The sequence below is a fragment of the Carassius carassius genome, chromosome 11 (genome assembly GCF_963082965.1).
Source record: "Carassius carassius chromosome 11, fCarCar2.1, whole genome shotgun sequence".
Lineage (NCBI taxonomy): Eukaryota > Metazoa > Chordata > Actinopteri > Cypriniformes > Cyprinidae > Carassius > Carassius carassius.
Genome location: NC_081765.1, coordinates 33936296 through 33956138, shown reverse-complemented (window position 1 = coordinate 33956138; position 19843 = coordinate 33936296). Strand labels below are relative to the sequence as shown.

The following is a 19843-nucleotide window of genomic DNA, read 5'->3' as shown; positions in this document are numbered from 1 at the left end:
GAGGTTCAGTTCGGCAGTGAATGCTCTCAAAGATAAAGCTCCAAGAGCTCTATATGCAATCAGGAAAAAATTCCAAAATATTGAAATACCGCTTCCAATTTGGTGTAAAATCTTTGATAGTGTGATTCAGCCCATAGCGCTGTATGGAAGTGAGGTTTGGGGTCCACTCAGTGATCAGAGCTACACTAGATGGGACAGACATCCAACAGAAGCCCTACACACAGAATTCTGCATAATGATTCTAAAATTACAACGAAGAACACCCAATAACGCATGTAGGGCAGAATTAGGCCGATTCCCATTGATTATAAATATGTCAATGTCAATGTCAATGTCACCTTTATTTATATAGCGCTTTAAACAAAATACATTGCGTCAAAGCAACTGAACAACATTCATTAGGAAAACAGTGTCAATAATGCAAAAAATGAGAGTTGAAGGCAGTTCATCATTGGATTCAGTTATGTCATCTCTGTTCAGTTAAATAGTGTCTGTGCATTTATTTGCAATCAAGTCAACGATATCGCTGTAGATGAAGTGTCCCCAACTAAGCAAGCCAGAGGCAACAGCGGCAAGGAACCGAAACTCCATCGGTGACAGAATGGAGAAAAAAAACCTTGGGAGAAACCAGGCTCAGTTGGGGGGCCAGTTCTCCTCTGACCAGACGAAACCAGTAGTTCAATTCCAGACTGCAGCAAAGTCAGATTGTGCAGAAGAATCATCTGTTTCCTGTGGTCTTGTCCTGGTGCTCCTCTGAGACAAGGTCTTTACAGGGGATCTGTATCTGGGGCTCTAGTTGTCCTGGTCTCCGCTGTCTTTCAGGGATGTAGAGGTCCTTTCTAGGTGCTGATCCACCATCTGGTCTGGATACGTACTGGATCCGGGTGACTGCAGTGACCCTCTGATCTGGACACAGACTGGATCTGGTGGCCACGGTGACCTCGGAACAAGAGAGAAACAGACAAATATTAGCATAGATGCCATTCTTCTAATGATGTAGCAAGTACATAGGGTGTTATGGGAAGTGTTTCCGGTTCTGGTTTACCTAATTAATGCAGCCTAAAAATCCTTTAACGGATTTGGATAATAAAAGCATATTAGTATGTTATGTGTATGCCAGGTTAAAGAGATGGGTCTTTAATCTAGATTTAAACTGCAAGAGTGTGTCTGCCTCCCGAACAATGTTAGGTAGGTTATTCCAGAGTTTGGGCGCCAAATAGGAAAAGGATCTGCCGCCTGCAGTTGATTTTGATATTCTAGGTATTATCAAATTGCCTGAGTTTTGAGAACGTAGCGGACGTAGAGGATTATAATGTAAAAGGAGCTCATTCAAATACTGAGGTGCTAAACCATTCAGGGCTTTATAAGTAATAAGCAATATTTTAAAATCTATGCGATGCTTGATATGCATAAAAGATCCCTCAAATTCTGGATGCATCTTAAATCAAGTCCCACAGAATCGCTACATTTTAAAGCGCTACAAACCCAAGAACTGAACCCTGAAAAGAGTCCACTCAGTCAGCTAGTTCTGAGACTTACTAACCTAACTAACTCTACTAACACTAACCAGTCTCAGACCAGCACTGCTTCACACCCAAACATCAAAATCAATCAAATTATCAAACAATCTAAAAATACATATCTGGAACATTGGGATCAAGAAACTAAAACACAAAGTAAATTACAATTCTATCGAACTCTAAAATCTGATTATGAATGTGAAGATTATCTTCAGAGTGTCAGAGACACAAAGCAGAGATGGATCCTGACCAAGTACAGGCTCAGTGAGCACAGTCTAGCCATCGAGACGGCAGACACAGAAAGAGCTGGTTACTCAGAGAGAGAAGAGTGTGTGCTCACTGTCAGACAGGAGAGATAGACAGAGACGCACTTCCTCCTGCACTGTCAGAAATACACCTCCATAAGAGACCTATGTTTGTGTATTTCTATGTAAGTTTAAGACTGTGGTATCAAATGTTCACACAAATGTTATAATTTGTTAGTTTAATATTATAATAATCAGTTCCATTACTGTGATGTTCATTTTTTTGTTATAATTTATTGTATTATTTCTATATATGTACACTAAGCTTTGGCAATATTGTATAATTTACATTCATGACAATAAAGCAATATTGAATTTAATTGAAAAATTGAGAGAGTTAAGATTCTGACACATTCAGAGAAACATCAGACAGTAGAGGAAAGACGTGAAGAGAAGTGAAGAGGAAGTATTTGAGAATGAACACAAAGCAAACGTAAATAAACTGATTATCTCATCAAGAAGTCTCTTCAAGGCTGCATTTATTGGATCAAAATGCAGTGAAAATGAAAAATGAAAATATAAAAAATCTATTTTCTATGTGAATCTCTGTAATATTTGTAATGTTTTTAAAGAAGTCAAAAATACAGAAAACACACTAATATTGTGATATATTATGATTTAAACAGCCATTTTCTATGTGAATCTCTGTTAAACTTACTTATTAATGTGATGCACAGCTGAAAAAACTAGGCTAAACTAAAGCATTTTAACATCCACACAACAACAAAAAACAATTCTCAGTATTTTAATAAATCAACACATTTACTTGAGAATCAAAGACTATTTTATGAGAAACTGATCAAATGATTAATTAAAATGATTAAAAAAGAACAAATATTAGCTGATGGTCTCAGAAAATCAACTTTATTCAAGGGGAAAACACATTTTAATTCCTCACTGACAGATATTTGTTCTTGTTTTAAGCGTAAACTCACTTCATTTTGATACATTTTTAGGAAAAACAATACTTAATATGAGGATTAATATAGTAAACTAAAACTAAAACCATACAATGTTTTATTTAAAGTAAATGTGGTCCCACTTTATATTAATTGTCCCTAATACCTGTGTGCTTACATAGTAACTAAATGTGTTCAAGTATGTAACCATGGTGCAAGTCCACATTGGTGCATAGTATCTACAACTGTAATATTACGGTAACTACACACATGTAACAACCCTCAGGATGGTTTGTATACGTACAAACAGGACATTGTTATAAACACTTTTTTCCACTTCACTAAAGTACTTGTGTTCCAAAAATTATATAATTATATATTATATATAATATATTGTAACAACAATATATAAGAGTAATTGGAACCAATTGACCCAGGTGGTGGAGATGGGTAGGTTTAGGAATGTAAATGGGATCCAAGGAGTGGAGATGGGCAGTTTTAGGGGTGTAAATGGGATGCAGTGGGTGGAGATGGGTAAGTTTAGGTGTGTAAATGGGATGCATTGGGTGAAAATTAGTAGGTTTAGGGGTGGACATGGGATCCAAGGGGTGGAGATGGGTAGGTTTAGGGGTGGAAATGGTATCCAAGGGGTGGAGATGGTTGGGTTTAGGGGTGGAAATGGGAAACAGGTCGTGGAGAGGGGTAGGTTTAGGGGTGGAAATGGTATCCAGGGGGTGGAGATGGGTGGGTTTAGGGGGTGGAGATGGGTAGGTTTATGGGTGGAAATGGGAAACAGGCGGTGGAGATGGGTAGGTTTAGCAGTGTGAATGGGATGCAGAGGGTGAAGATTTGTAGGTTTAGGGTTGTAAATTGCATCCAAGGGTTAAAGATTTGCAAGTTAAGATGTGTAAATGGGATGCAGTGGGTTGAGATGGGTAGGTTTAGGGTTGTAAATGGCGTCCAGGGGTTGATGTTTGGTAGGTTTAGGGGTGGAAATTGGATGCAGGGGGTGGAGATGTGTAGGATTAGGAGTGTAAATGGGATGCATTGGGTGAAAATTGGTAGGTTTAGGGGTGAAAATGGGATCAAGGGGGTGTACATGGGTAGGTTAAGGGGTGGAAATGGGATCCAAGTGGTGGAGATGGGTAGGTTTACTGGTGTAAATGGGATCCAAGGGGTGGAGATGGATAGGTTTAGGGGTGGAAATGGTATCCTGGGAGTGGAGATGGATAGGTTTATGGGTGGAAATGGGAAACAGGCGGTGGAGATGGGTAGGTTTAGCAGTATAAATGGGATGCAGAGGGTGAAGATTGGTAGGTTTAGGGTTGTAAATGGCGTCCAGGGGTTAAAGATTTGCAAGTTAAGATGTGTAAATGGGATGCAGTGGGTTGAGATGGGTAGGTTTAGGGATGTAAATGGCGTCCAGTGGTTGATCTTTGGTAGGCTTAGGGGTAGAAATTGAATCCAGGGGGTGGAGATGAGTAGGTTTAGGGGTGGAAATGGAATAGAGGGGATGGAGTTGACTAGGTTTAGGGATGGAAATGGGATCCAGGGGGTGAAGATGGTTAGGTTTAGGTGTGTAAATGGGATGCAGTGGGTTGAGATGGGTAGGTTTACGGTTCTAAATATTGTCCAGGGGTTGATATTTGGTAGGTTTAGGGGTGGAAATTGGATCCAGGGGGTGGAGATGGGTAGGTTTAGGCTCGTAAATGGTGTCCAAGGGTGAAGATCGGTAGGTTTAGGGGTGTAAATGGGATCCAGGGGGTGGAGATGAGTAGGTTTAGGGGTGTAAATGATACCCAGGGGGTGGAGATGGGTAGGTTTAGGGGTGGAAATGGGATGCAGTGGGTGGAGATGGGTAGGTGTAGGGATTGAAATGGGATCCAGGGGGTTGAGTTGGGTAGGTTTAGGAGTATAAATGGTATCCAGGGGGTGGAGATGGGTAGGTTTAGGAGTATAAATGGTATCAAGTGGGTGGAGATGGGTAGGTTAAGGGGTGGAAATGGCATGCAGTGTGTGGAGATGGGTAGGTTTAGGGGTGGAAATGGGATCCAGGGGGTGAAGATGGGTAGGTTTAGGGGTGGAAATGGGATCCAGGGGGTGGAAATGAGTAGGTTTAGGGGTGGAAATGGGATCCAGGGGGTGGAAATGAGTAGCTTTAAGGAAATGTAAAGTGGGAGGAGTTGGATCTCGGGGTTGAAGTTGGTACACCACTTTAATAACTGTGTACCTACATGGTTACTCCTCAAGGACTGTCCACTTAATATAAAGTGTAACATTCTGGACACAAACCACAATTTATATTTTAAATATATTTAAAATATCTAATATAAAGTATAAACCTTTCTTTATCAAAAAGTTTTGTTATTCCTGTTACACATTTGTACTTACAAATACCATTCAGTGGTTTGTTGCATATTTTTAGTTACAAAAAAAAAAAAAAAAAAAAAAAGGATTTTGGAGCTGTAGATACTATCTACTATTGTGTACTTACACTGTGGTTACACAGTTTATAAAATATTAAAATAATTGTATTTTTTGCATTATTGTATCTTTATTTTCGCATCTCCAGTAAATGTATCTTGATTTACGGATGTTTAGAAATTTTCTTTGGAAAACAAGACCAAAAAAAAACAAATGATTCGTATTAATTTATTTTTGCATTACATTGCATTGCTTTCAGAGTTACAAATACATCTAAAAACAATATTTAACAGTCTGAAACATGTTCTCTCTCTCTCTCTCTCTCGCAGCAGCAGCACGGTGACGAGTAAGTGTGTGAATGTCTGCATACGTGTGTGTCGGGACACACAGACTCCAGCTGTTTAACACTGCGCTTCTGCCACCCACAATGAAGAGAAACGAGCAGACAGCAGACAAACCCAACTAACTTAACAGCCGCGTCCCATCAGAGAGACTCATGCTGAGCCTGACCTCTCACACAAACACACACTCATTTCGACAAACATACTCACACAAACGGACACACACACAGTGGGATACTGATATTAGGAAGCTAATAAAGCCACTGATTTGGTCGTTTATGTAAACTGGGGCAGCAGGATGAATATTTGTGTGGTTTACAAAGAGAAACAGAAAACTAACCATCAGAGCAAGGGAGATATATTCATAAAGACTTCACTGGTGATGTAACAGAAAGTAAACTGCGAATATCATAGTGCTGTCAATTAATTAAAACCAATTAATCACATATTTTCCATCAATCTTTTATTTCAGTCATTTTGTTGTGTTTTTTTGTCATTTTTAGTAGGGGTTTTCTTTCTTTTTTATATTTTATATTTCAGGTTTAGTGTTTTTTATTATTATAATTTCATTTCATGAACGTTTTTTTTTTTTTTTTTAAGTGATATTTTTTTTTCTTTCTTTTAATGATTTTCTAATTAATTAAAATTTTAGTTTAAGTTAACTAATGACCCTGACTAAAATTAAAAAGACAAAAAAATCTCTTAAAAGAAAATCCAGTTTACATATTAAGAAAATCTATCAGTTTATTTATAACAATGAACTTTTTTTTTTTTTTTTGTGGGAGGGGGGTGTTTTTTGTTTTTTTTTGTAAATAATCATGATAAATAACAGCTGCAATTACAACCAAATCGAAATTAAGAAAACAACAAAGACAGTATACTGTATATTATAGATCTGCTCGATGGCATCCTTTACCCAAGTATGAACAAGTAAAAATTACTAGTTAAAAGTGATAATAATACTCTCAATGCAATACAATTACCAGTGTCACAAATATTCACAAATAGTTATTTCCACACTTGCACTTGCTAAAAAACAGATGCTGCATTAAACACCAAATAGTAATCACATATATTTATATTTATTTTCGCCATTTACCATCTTTTAGAGGTTTAATGAAGCTAGAAGCACCACATGTATGTTTATTAATCAAATAGGGATGGGAATCGTAAGTAATTATTAATCCAGTTCTGGTTAATTGATTCGGTAAATGATTATTTTAAGCATCGCTGCCAATAATTAGTCATAAATCTAATGAACAAAAAAATATATATAAAAGAAATACAAATAATTAAACACATCAAAATAAGTGATTATCTGACTGATTCAGTGATAACTTTAATTAAAAATTAAAATGAAAACAGAATGAGAACAAAAATAAAATATACAAATAGACTATCATATACAAACAAAGACTATTAAAATTCTCTATATTATCAATGATGAATATTCATTTAGTAATGAATATTCCAGTCCATCAGTTAACATCTGGAGAAGACAAAAGCTTAAACTAATCCAGCATTAAGATGTTTTTAATCCATAATAGCACTTCCTACAGTGAAAAAGTGCACATGTTGTCTCTCACATCAAAATCCAGCCACATATTTGTTTAGAGCTTCAGACCAAAACACATTTTCACTGAAGGAAGTGTTATTATGGATTATAGACTCATATTTAAGTTAAAAACATGTTGGATTTATTTCATCTTTTGTCTTTTCCAGATGTTAACTGATGGACTGGAGTGCTGTGGATTATTGTGATGTTTTTATCAGCTGTTTGGACTCTCATTCTGACGGCACCCATTCACTGCAGAGCATCCATTGATGAGACACTGATGCAGTGCTATTTCTACAAACCTGGTGAAGAAACAAACTCATCCAAATCTTGGATGGCCTGAGGGTGAGTAAATTTTCAGCAAATTTAAATTTTTGTATGAACTATTTCAACAACAAAAAAAGACCAGTGCAGCCCAAATTATAAACTTGTGAAAGTCTATTTCTGAGAGTTACTCTTATTTGCAAAGCAAATCAATTCAATTTTTGGGGGTCTTTGGATGTCCGACCCTTGTGAGCAACTGATACTGCTTTTCAGCTCCTTGTATTTTCCCCTTTCACTTGAACAAGCACCCAGAAGTTGTCAAACTGTCTTGGCATGTAAAGGCAGAGCTTTCTTTCACTCCAGAAGAAGTGCTCACACGAAAGATAAAGAAAGGAGACACAAAAGGCCGAGGTGGCTGTGAATGAAGGGTGATAGTGCTGCTGTGGCATGCTAATGAAGCTCTAATAGTCACAATTGCCTTCTCCCTTCTATCTGGCAACAGGGCAGTGGGGTTAATTATCATAACAACGGGGCACTGGACATTTCGCAGGGATGCCAACACTGTCCTTCTCCAATGTGCTGATGGATCTGAGAGGTCATTTCAACATTGTTGAAATAATTAACCTACCTTTGCTTCACTTTTGTTGGAAGAGCGACACCAGAATGAGCCTTTCTAATGGACAGAAACCGCATCATTCAGTGCATTTGCGGAGGCAGCGGGTGGCTGTCGAAAACATTACTGTCTTTGCTTTTGTTTGGCATCTACGGTGGCTCAGACTAAACGGGCTGAACGGAGCTTTTCACAAACATAAAACACACACACACTGTATGGGACAATCTACCGGGATGCCCTATATAATCAGCCAAGCGTGGGTCTGGCTTGTTATTGTGAGGACTTTGCAAACAGATCACTTCATTAAGAGGTGTGTGAGCACACAAACTCCACAAACCAGGACTGACAATACACATCATTAACATCTCTAAGAGAAATAGCCAAGCTACAAATTGGTTGAATGCTGGTTTAAAAATTCAAGAATTAGTAACTTTCACATTAGTAACTTTTTTTTTTAAATGGTCGATGCTGAAAAATCGTAGAATGGCCATACATCTCCAAGTTTATTACTAAACAAAAAGGACATATATTTCTTTAGTTTAGGGGTGTATAAATAGTTGAGCCTCTTATAAATGATAGAGAACCAATGGAGGCAAAGAAACCTTTCCTCAACGTTCACATTGAGCTATACATTAGCGGTCAGGATCTCACAAGAATTCAGAAATGACAATCAATCAGAAAGCAACAATCAGATAGATCTATCTATCTATCTATCTATCTATCTATACAAAAATCCATCCAACCATCCATCTATCCAACCATCCAAATATCCATCTATCCATTTACCCATACATCTATCCATCTATCCAACCATCCATTCAATGACCCATCCATTCATTTTACCATCCAAATATTCATCCATCCAACCATCCAAATATTAATCTATCCATTCATCCATCCAACCATCCAAATATCCATCCAAACCTCCATCTATCCATCTATCCAACAATCCAACCAACCAACCATCCATCCAACATACTTTAAAAGCTTTTTAAACTTTTTTCAATACTTTCAAGACTTTTCAAAACATTCTAATTTTGTTTTTGTTGTTTTTCAAATTAAAATGTATTTCTATTCATTTATTTTCTTAAATTCCTAAAACTGTAACGGCTGTTCTTCAACTGTTTACCATATCAGTTCAAAATTAGGAAACTGAACTGGAATTTTAGACCTTCTCAATTCAATTACAAAGTGTGATCAACCCCGTTTCTTGCATTCAAAAACAGCTAGATGATTGATTATAATGGCAAAGAACACATTTTAAAAAGTCAACTATACTTCTTAAGACATGAAACAAAGAAACATGAAGCAACAGGCAAAGGCATCCATCTGATTCATGTGTACACATAAAATTAGCACAGACTGAACTCACTCCATGGCCCGTCCCACTGAGAGAACGACAACATATGCATTACTAATTACCATTACAACAAGCATGATTCTGAAGCAGACCTGACAGATCACTAGCAAAAGAAACACACAGAGTCCAAGCATGGCATGATCTCCTCACAGGCATCAAGAGTTTTCAGACTCTCAGAGATGAAGAGGGCCAGTTGTAATGGGAACGCCCAATGCTCAGACACGCAAACAGCCAAATCTGTCTTTAACACAGCAGCTCTTGATGAATGACTGGGGACAGCACCGTTGCCAGGATCCAACACTGGCCAAGTCCATGGAAAGGAAAAGAGCAGGTCTTTTGTTGCATTTGAACACAAAAACAAAGCGGCTTTGCCTTTAAAGAACAGTGTATCTCCTCTTTGAAGCCCTTTGACATCCTCATTAATTAATGAAAAAAAATAAATGTATGAAGCAAAATTAAATTTTAGTTTTGCCTTGTTATTATTATTCTTCTTGGCTGAACTGTACTCAAATTATTCTAAACACCAGCGTGATGCGATTTCACTACAATGCCATAGAAAACTTCAAATACATGGCAATTGGTGAGAAAATAGCAATTGTTTATTAAATAAATAACCTTGTTAAAAAACAGTAAACATTTTAAGGAGTTGCTGCTCCTAAACTATCAATGCAACACAGATATTATCAAACTCTGATTGTATTGAGCAATTAAGGTCAATCAATTATCACTATTTTTCTTGCATTGCAGTTATGACATACTTTTTAACATTTAAAAAAAAAATATTGCATTGCAGTAACATGTATAATTTTTATATAAATTCCACTGTTTTTTTTGTTGTTGTTGTTGTTTTTTTGTTTTTTTTTTGCATTGAAATAATGAGATGTCTAAATACTATACTTTTTAAAACTTAAAATTCCTGTGTCATACCTTATCAAAAATTCTGCAAACAAGTAAAATGCAAAAGTGTCTCAAAATGAACTTCGATAAGGTTTGTTGTAGCGAAACTATCAATGCAACACACAGATACTATCAAACACATACCAACCAAAGTATAAATGAGGCCATAAAGTGAGAAACAGAGCCCTTTCTTTCTCTCCTCCAGACTGTTGCTCATCGTCTGCACTGCCTTCATCATTTCATACCTTTAGAATGAATCGTTCTGTCGGCGTCTCTGTATAACCAGTGTTGTGTGAGCTAGCGTCATATATCAGCTCATCCTGTGACTGTGTAATGATTCAACACAGGACACGTCTGTACCGTCAGACCCCGACAGAGACTCAATATCATCGTTACCATAGTAAACTGGAGAGTATGCATCACATTTACACATCTGTTTCTGTCATTATCACTTTCTTCTGGTGATGTAGGCATTTTGTTTGTTTGTTTGTTTGATGATTTCAATAAGATTCACAGTTTTACCTTTGAGCACTGCTTGTGATTCTGACACCAAACCAATGATCCATTGCTCTGAAAAGAGAGGGGAGACATCATGAAACCATGAATATCACTTCAAATAAGAAACATTCACTCCAACCAGAAGTAAATGAACAGAGAAGAAAAAGTACAAGAATTAGCAAGTTTGATTTTTGTAAATCAGTTCAAACTGTTAATTTCAGTGAATTGATTCAGAACACTGATTCGAAAATTAATTTGCACCATCACTCAGAAAAAAGCATGACTGACTTAAAATGTTCCTTTAAACTGTTTGTTTAAATTAATCGATTCAAAACACAGATTAAAAAAAATAATTTGCACCATCATTCAAAAAACGGACTAAACGTGTTTTTCCACAAGCATCTGAAGGGAAAAAAACTTCACGGGTCTGTAAACCAAAAGTTTGCTTAAATTCAATGTCAAATTCAAAGGAATCTGGAACAATGTAATCCAATGGAAATTCCCTGTGAAACCTTGGAAAATAACTTTTCCAATAACCCACCCCCCCCACCCCCACCCCCACCATGTTGTGCACTCAATGTCAAGGATAATGGTCAACGGCTTCAAAGAGAGGAAGAGACAATAGCCAACACTCACATGCGGAACATGTGCATTCTCGAGAGACGTTTGTGATGCTTTAATTTGTAATCAGTAGCTCTGCAGGATCTGCTACAGATGTGATAATTAAATCATCTTTATATGACTGTAAATCAAACATTATTAGCTGCAGCTCATAAACTACAGAGGTTTTAAACATATGTTTAAACATTTAAACATATTCATAACATAATGAGCTGCCTACATGTTGGCATCTGCGCACCTTTCAGACAGCGGGTTAACGGGGTACTCTGTACCACCGGGTCTTTTTACAACACTAGATGGATGGATGGATGGATGGATGGACAGATTATAGAATGAAGGATGGATGGACGGATAGATTATAGAATGAAGGATGGATGGATGGACGGATAGATTAGAATGATGGATGGATTGATGGATGGATGGATTAGAATGATGGATGGATGGATGGATGGATGGATGGATGGACGGATAGATTATAGAATGATGGATGGATGGATGGATGGATGGACGGATAGATTATAGAATGAAGGATGGATGGATGGATGGATAGATTATAGAATGAAGGATGGATGGATGGATGGATGGATTATAGAATGAAGGATGGATGGATGGACGGATAGATTATAGAATGATGGATGGATGGATGGACAGATAGATTATAGAATGATGGATGAATGGATAGATGGGTTTTCAAACTTTTAGACCCAATTTAATCTGTGAAATATTAGAATTATAAATATATCTAAATATTCTTTAAAACATCATTTAGTTTCTTTTTCAAGTTAATTATAATATTTTTCAACCCATTATACTATGTTCCACTCCACTATTAGAAGTATTATTTATTTAAACATCTGTATAAACATTAATTCTTAATTAATTAATTCTTAATTAATAACAAATATTATTTTTATTTCTTATTCATTTAAATGTAGTTGTATTTATTCTATTTTTTTTAATGTATTTTACTGTTCATTTGTTTATTTTGTACTTTTTCTGTGTTTTCAACAGAAAGCACACAATGCATCTGTATCCTTACAAGAAAAGCAAAACCACTTGAGATGAGACATTTTTGCCAGGATTGGGAAAGATGACGGTTTTATCAGCATTTCATAAGACGCTAAACATCTACAGATGTCACATTCCAGAGATAAACGGGCTGTAAAATGGAAATAATGCACTCTTGGGTTGTTTAAAGAGCCATTATTACTCCGATAAGTTCAATCGTAACACACCACACACTCACACCGGCCAAAGAGCAGAAGATTGCACCAACACCGATTATAAACAGTGGTAATCGAGCACTGAATCTCAAGGTTAGTGGATGTTTCTGAGTGTGTGAATCGCCACAAGACTCCATTCATGTCTCTGCTAATGAAACCCACACACATAAGAGCTGCTGTGGTTTGAGACCCTTCCCAAGTTGTTTCATATCAAAGGCCCTTGACGAGGGGACACGGCACGATTTCTTAGCCCAAAGTTTGGATCAGAACATGTGTCCCTCGAACTGAAAGGAGGGAACGAAGGGCTTTATTTAAAATCACTTTTATGATGTCAGACGCGCTCGCAGGACTCTCTGACACACCTTTGCAGAGGCCTTTCACCTCACAGACACTGGATTTACTGCCAGGTGTTTCCCTGTGTCTCTTACCCTATCTCCAAAAAATAAATACTCTCAAATAAGACAATAAAGACTCCAGAAAGCTTTGATGACCCTTTGGGACATAAACTTAAGTGTCAAAAGCAGCTTGAATGAACAAACTGATTCATTACAAATCATACAAGCTTCTGAATTATGTGAGCGGCACAAAAACAAACCTGATGTTCAAGTTCTCCGGCACGAGTCAAGATGTTCTTAAGAGTGTCTCGTTCCTCTAAACGGCCAAATATCACTAATTAGCTGCCTAAAAGTAATAGGTCAGAACATTATTTTGTTTTGCCTTTTTATTTATTTTTTCAGAATTCCAGAACATCCTGTTTATTCGCCGGTTTAAATAAAAGAATCCTGTATTTTCAGTAAAGATAGAATTATATAGTGAGAGACAGACAGATAAATAGATGGAGAGATAGATAGAACAATAACTATCAACGATTGAAGGATAGACAGACAGACAGACAGACAGACAGACAGACAGACAGACAGACAGATAGATAGATAGATAGATAGATAGATAGATAGATAGATAGCACTAATTATTCATCAAAAAATCTACAGAACGTTTCTTTCTTTTCCATTTTCCTAGACCCTAAAATGCATTTATTCCCAAGTTTTTCGGAATCATTCCTGTACAGTCAGACTCTCTGTTTCCTGCAGTCAGAGCCGGCCCTAGACCTTTGGGGGCCCTAAGCAAAATTCGGTTGGAGGCCCCTTTGACCGTTTTAAGTAAGGCCTAAAGAAAAGCAATGACTACCTTATAACTATACTGTACATATTATATCTACTATGTTATTTTTTACTCTATTAAATTATGTTTAAATTATTCTATGTATGCTGTATGTTAATTATCTTTTTTACGCTGCTGGTCCTGAGTAAGTATTTTGTTCTTATGTGGCAACATGTACAGAATGACAATAAAAGACCTTGAGTTCTTGAGTTGACTTCCATGTTTGATGTCTAAAAGGAAAATTATGATACCACTGAGCTGAATGGCAGTGCAGTGCAACGAACACACGAGGCACAAGAGGCACAAACAACAGCCTATATATAATTTAAATGAAATCGAGCAAATAGAATAACATTTAAATAAAATATTATATATAATAATAAATAGAACATTTAAATGTTTGAATTTTTCAAATAAACAAAATTAACAATAACATCTAAAACACCACAAACAAGATTAATAGTAACAATAATAAGAATTAGGTAATATTTCAATAGAACTATTAAAATCCATATTTGTGCAGAATGATGTGCTCAAAGCAACATGGAGTCAGTGTGCAGCGCTGCGCTGCTCAAGTGGGCATTTAAAAGTTCACGGCACAAAGCGAAGAAATGTCGAGCGCACAAATCCTAATGTATATCTGTCCAACAGTTTATTGATCATTTGTTTCTTCACAGTTTTAAATTTCAGTTATTGTGCGTTTGATGCCGATTCATAGTCTTTGTGATGTGTGTGATCTAACAGGCAGACGGTAGCGAGTCGTTTAAAAACAACAAACATAAAATACAAATACACAAAATAAAGTCATTTTATGCAAATCCACAGCCTTTTATCTAGAGATCAATCATTATAATGTAAATATATCTTATGATATATTGGAGAGAGTTGTACCATGCACGAGACGCGCCCTTTTTGAACAATGTTTATGAATGGAGAATGATTGACGAGGAAAAACGAGTTTCCGTAAACTTTAATTTAATGATGTTAATAGTAGGCCTTTCGCCATAGTCGATAAATCAATTAATCGCACTATAAAAAAATGAGCTCGATATTTTTTTTTAGCCGCGATAATTTCTTTTTTCAATTTTTACTTAAGAAATGTAACATGCCACGATGTGTGGTCAGTCTGGAGCGCAGCCTGTGGACAGCCCGTGGCAGACACACCCTTTCCGATGGCAAAGTTGTCCCAGGAATAAAGAGATAACGACTTCACTTGTCTCCATTGAATCCAATGGGGTCGCTGTGTCCATTTCTTCTACTGTCTATGGTGTCAACGCGCCCAGTGAGTTCACACACACACACACACACACTTTCTTTCCAAAGCGCTCGGGCAGTTGCGCTCAGGGGCGGACTGGCCATCTGGATGAGTGAGTCGATCGCGTGGCCGTGGCCGTGGCCGGTATGTTTTGTTTGCATGAATGTTTTGCCCTCCCTCCCTGTTTAGTTTGGTCTACTCCATTGCGTATCTTGAAACACACCCCCTTTAACGTCGTCTATGTTACAGAGAGAGAGAGAGAGAGAGACAGATTTATCCGGTACAGCGAATTTCTCTGAGCAGCAGGCCACTGTATACGTTCACTTAAAACATAACCGACTGTGTTTACGAGAATACTTGCAGAAACAATTATTTTTAGAGTGACTCTAGGGGGCCCTCTGCTGGCTACGGGGCCCTTTGCAATTGCAAGGGTCGCTTAGTGGCTTGGCCAGCTCTGCCTGCAGTGGGTTCTGTTCGTTCTCTGGTCAGCTCTGATGGCTCTGAAGGATGGTTTATCTGAGTGACTGGTGCTTCACCTCCAGCAGATGTGGCGTGTGACACTGGCATTTGGTCAGCTGGAGACTTCAGAAGGGGCTGCATGTTTTTGCAGCTGACCAGACCTCCCATTTTCACATGAAAGACCTGTGAACACACACACACACACACACACACACACACACACACACTCAAGGCCTCCGGACACTCTTTGTGGAGCACCAACAACAATTGCTTTCTATTCCTGGAGCTCCCAGCCAGTTCAAGCAGCCCTTTATCAAGCTCAGCCTGTCACTGCACTTCCTGCGCAGACAAAAGACTTCGCTAGCTTTCTCCATACGTCCCTTTTGATGTTAAGAAAGATGTTCCCCTCTAGTCATTAACAGCTGTAGCTTTAATTCATCCCTGCCAAATGGCAACATCATAAACTGTCACGACTGCATTTCTCCTTGGATGCATGTCAGCTTGTTTGGGTTGCAGAGGAAGTTTCACTCATCAGATGCATGCAGTAACCTTGAATGCACTCGTCTGCATTCAGATGCAAGCAGTGAGGAAACATTCGAAGGAGAAGAGCCTTTCGCTGAGCTCTGAGGAAACTAATACTGTGTAGATGCATGACTTTTGACAAGACAAGAGCATAAGAGAAACACAAAGCCTTCACTTTCTAAAAAGGAATCACAGTTTTACTGCATGTTCTCATACACTAGAGATTAAAAGTCAGCCAACAAATACAAAAATGCAGCATGTTTGCTACTGCTCAAGTAGACTATATATTATGAGATAAGTTGAAGACTGACAAACAAATGACTTTGTGCAGTAATTTACAGACTTGATCAAGAGTCATGTATGAGGTATAGCCCATTTACAGTTCTCATTACAGCAAAAAAGTTTATTTATAAGTAATAAAAAATATATTTTTTCACATTACATTCATAAGAATTTGTGAGACATTTCTTTCTTTTTTTTTTCAAATTACAATTAGAATATAGGATGGAAATGTACTTAAATCTCATTAAATAAAAAAACATTTTAAACGTTTTTATCCTGCCCAGTCCAGATAACTGCAATAAATAAATAAATAAATAAATAAAACATAAAAAAATATTTTAGAAAATACATATATAATTTTGCAAGGGAAATGTGCTTAAATAATAAGTATTAAATATGTTACATTTTCTTTAAGAAAATATAAAATATTTATTACAACCATCAGATGTTTTAGTTGTAAAGAACTAACTAGAACCACAAGTAACTTTACACATAAATTAAGTGTGCAGTCTGTTTGATGTGAATATGAATTGGTTCTTTAAACCAGAACAGAACAGAACAGAAGAGAGTTCAGAGCTGAAAACTCCTAACAAGTCCCTCACCATTTCTAAGCTAAATTAAATAACTCTAATCATAATTATCGACGGACCGATAAAGCTGTTTAAACAGCCGATATCTAATGAGCAACAAGATCATCATCAATGCGTCAGGCTCAAAATAAACTCACAGTTTGTATGTTAAACAATGTTACACAATGTATGATAAAACGTTTTTAAATATTAAAATGAATTTAAATAGTGTAAAATAACAATAGCATTGTTCTAGTCATAATCGTAATAACAAAAGCATAGGGATCTAAATGCCAAGATAGTAACCAGAGACAAAGTTGTAGAGTTTTCCACTGAAACTCTAGTCTGATAGAATGTCACATTCGGACGCACCTGGAAATGCTTCAAAGCGGCAGAAATCCGAATGGTGTGCAGGCTGAGGCACCGCGACGCGCACCTCGCGCGATAAACACTGCCGCTAAAGAACTCGTCTGGTTTCCTCGCATCGGCGCGCACGGCGCTCCACAGCAGCGCTAGAATCCACAGCGTCAGCGCGAGCATCGCGAAGTGTTGTGGTCCGCATGGACTGTGCGCGGCTCCCGCGGCGCGGCAGCTGTAGAGAGTTTGACGCTGCGGCGGGGCGGAGTCAGCGCGCGTCATTGCGCGTAGCTCGCCTCTCCAGACGCAGGTAGACGCGCGCGGGGGTGAGAGCGACGAACTTCAGATGGGAGGACTGAGAAAGTTCTGCTTTTTCCTGCACTGCTCAAATTCTCTTCTTTCAAACCATCCAGAATACACTGTTTCATTTTTTTAAGTTTTCTTTTTCCTGTCTATATTCTGAAACCTATATAATACCATTATATACAATGCATTTAACACTGAAAAGGAGAAATCCAAAACCCCTCTGGAAAAGCCTTTAACACTAATATGACAACGAAATAATGCTAGAATTTTGAACCTCCATGGTGTAGATTTCTGTTCTGGAGGTACAAAATAGTGCATATATAATTAGATAATGCCTCATTTTCATACTGAAGAATAACATTTTAGAAAACTTGTCATACAGAAACATTAATCAGCTAATGAAGTATGTTGATATCTGTTAGTTAACATTTTTACCCTGTTTACCGTCTCGCCTGAAACTGTGAAAATGATGATGATGCCTTTATTTGATCAGATATACAGAAAAAAACAATATTGTGAAATATTATTGCAATTTAAAATAATGGTTTTCTATTTAAATATATGTTAAAGTGTAATTTATTTCTGTGATATGCAGCTGTATTTTCAGTCAAGTCAAGTCACCTTTATTTATATAGCGCTTTAAACCAAATAAATTGTGTCAAAGCAACTGAACAACATTCATTAGGAAAACAGTGTCAATAATGCAAAATGATAGTTAAAGGCAGTTCATCATTGAATTCAGTGATGTCATCTCTGTTCAGTTTATATAGTGTCTGTGCATTTATTTTTCAATCAAGTCAACGATATCGCTGTAGATGAAGTGTCCCCAACTAAGCAAGCCAGGTTCCATTACAGTAGCATACCTGTATGTGATGCAGTGCCCTCTAAGGGCCCGAAGATCACGGACATCCAGGTTAAAGAGATGGGTCTTTAATCTAGATTTAAACTGCAAGAGTGTGTCTGCCTCCCGAACAATGTTAGGTAGGTTATTCCAGAGTTTAGGCGCCAAATAGGAAAAGGATCTGCCGCCCGCAGTTGATTTTGATATTCTAGGTATTATCAAATTGCCTGAGTTTTGAGAACGTAGCGGATGTAGAGGATTATAATGTAAAAGGAGCTCATTCAAATACTGAGGCACTAAACCATTCAGGGCTTTATAAGTAATAAGCAATATTTTAAAATCTATGCGATGCTTGATAGGGAGCCAGTGCAGTGTTGACAGGACCGGGCTAATATGGTCATACTTCCTGGTTCTAGTAAGAACTCTTGCTGCTGCATTTTGGACTAGCTGTAGTTTGTTTACTAAGCGTGCAGAACAACCACCCAATAAAGCATTACAATAATCTAACCTTGAGGTCATAAATGCATGGATTAACATTTCTGCATTTGACATTGAGAGCATAGGCCGTAATTTAGATATATTTTTATCAGAATTATCATAGATATCATTTTTATACAGAATCTTTAAAGAGCAGCTGAAGAGCTCCCAAAAGGCTTCGTAAACCATCATGCGGTCTCAGACCCGAACTTAACATTCATGCATTTGAGTTGCATATGTATATAGATTTAACATGAACAACTAATAAACCTAATGTGATGCATATTTGTCAGTCGTGCATAAATGAAGCAGGTCACGTTTCTTTAGTAGTTCTAATACCCTGAATGTGTTTTGAATGCACAATAACCAGGTTTGCACATATTTATCATCAATAAATATAATATGGTTAAATCTCACTCAGTTATTTGTTTGAATATTGCTTGATCCACAGCTATTCACAGCGATATTTTAAGCATACATACTTGTTAAATTAATTTCAATGTTAAAGAGAGATAGGCCTATCCAAAACATAAACCTATAGGCCTATATTTAAATATATATTATATGATAAAATATATATAATGAATATATGTGTGTGTTTGTAATATATTATTATATTATATTATATTATATTATATTATATTATATTATATTATATTATATTATATTATATTATATTATATTATATTATATTATATTATATTATATTATATTTTATTATATTATATTATATTATATTATATTATATTATATTATATTATATTATATTATATTTACAAACCTGATTCAAAAAGTTGGGACACTGTACAAATTGTGAGTAAATAGGAATGGAATAATTTACACATCTTATGAACTTATATTTTATTTACAATAGAATATAGATAACATATCAAATGTTGAAATTTTGGTACAGGTAGCAATAAGAGGCTGGAAAAGGTATAAACATGACTGGGAATAAAAAGAGCCTTTCAGAGTGGCAGTGTCTCTCAGAAGTCAAGATGGGCAGAGGATCACCAATTCCCCCAATGCTGCGGCAAAAAATAGTGGAGCAATATCAGAAAGGGGTTTCTCAGAGAAAAATTGCAAAGAGTTTG

The 19843-nt window shown here is 36.9% G+C and overlaps 1 protein-coding gene across 1 annotated transcript in view; it reads right to left on the bottom strand.

Annotated features, from left to right (window-relative positions):
- The window catches only part of LOC132153235 (anosmin-1-like), a 59923-nt gene extending 42569 nt beyond the window's left edge, over positions 1-17354 (bottom strand). Inside the window, exons 1-2 of the mRNA XM_059562613.1 lie at positions 17141-17354; positions 10701-10748 (exon numbers count right to left, since the gene is read on the bottom strand). Coding sequence (XP_059418596.1) covers positions 10701-10748; positions 17141-17308 — 216 coding nt within the window. The 5' untranslated portion in view covers positions 17309-17354. The remainder of the gene's footprint in view (positions 1-10700; positions 10749-17140) is intronic.
- Between the last annotated feature and the right edge of the window lie 2489 nt (positions 17355-19843).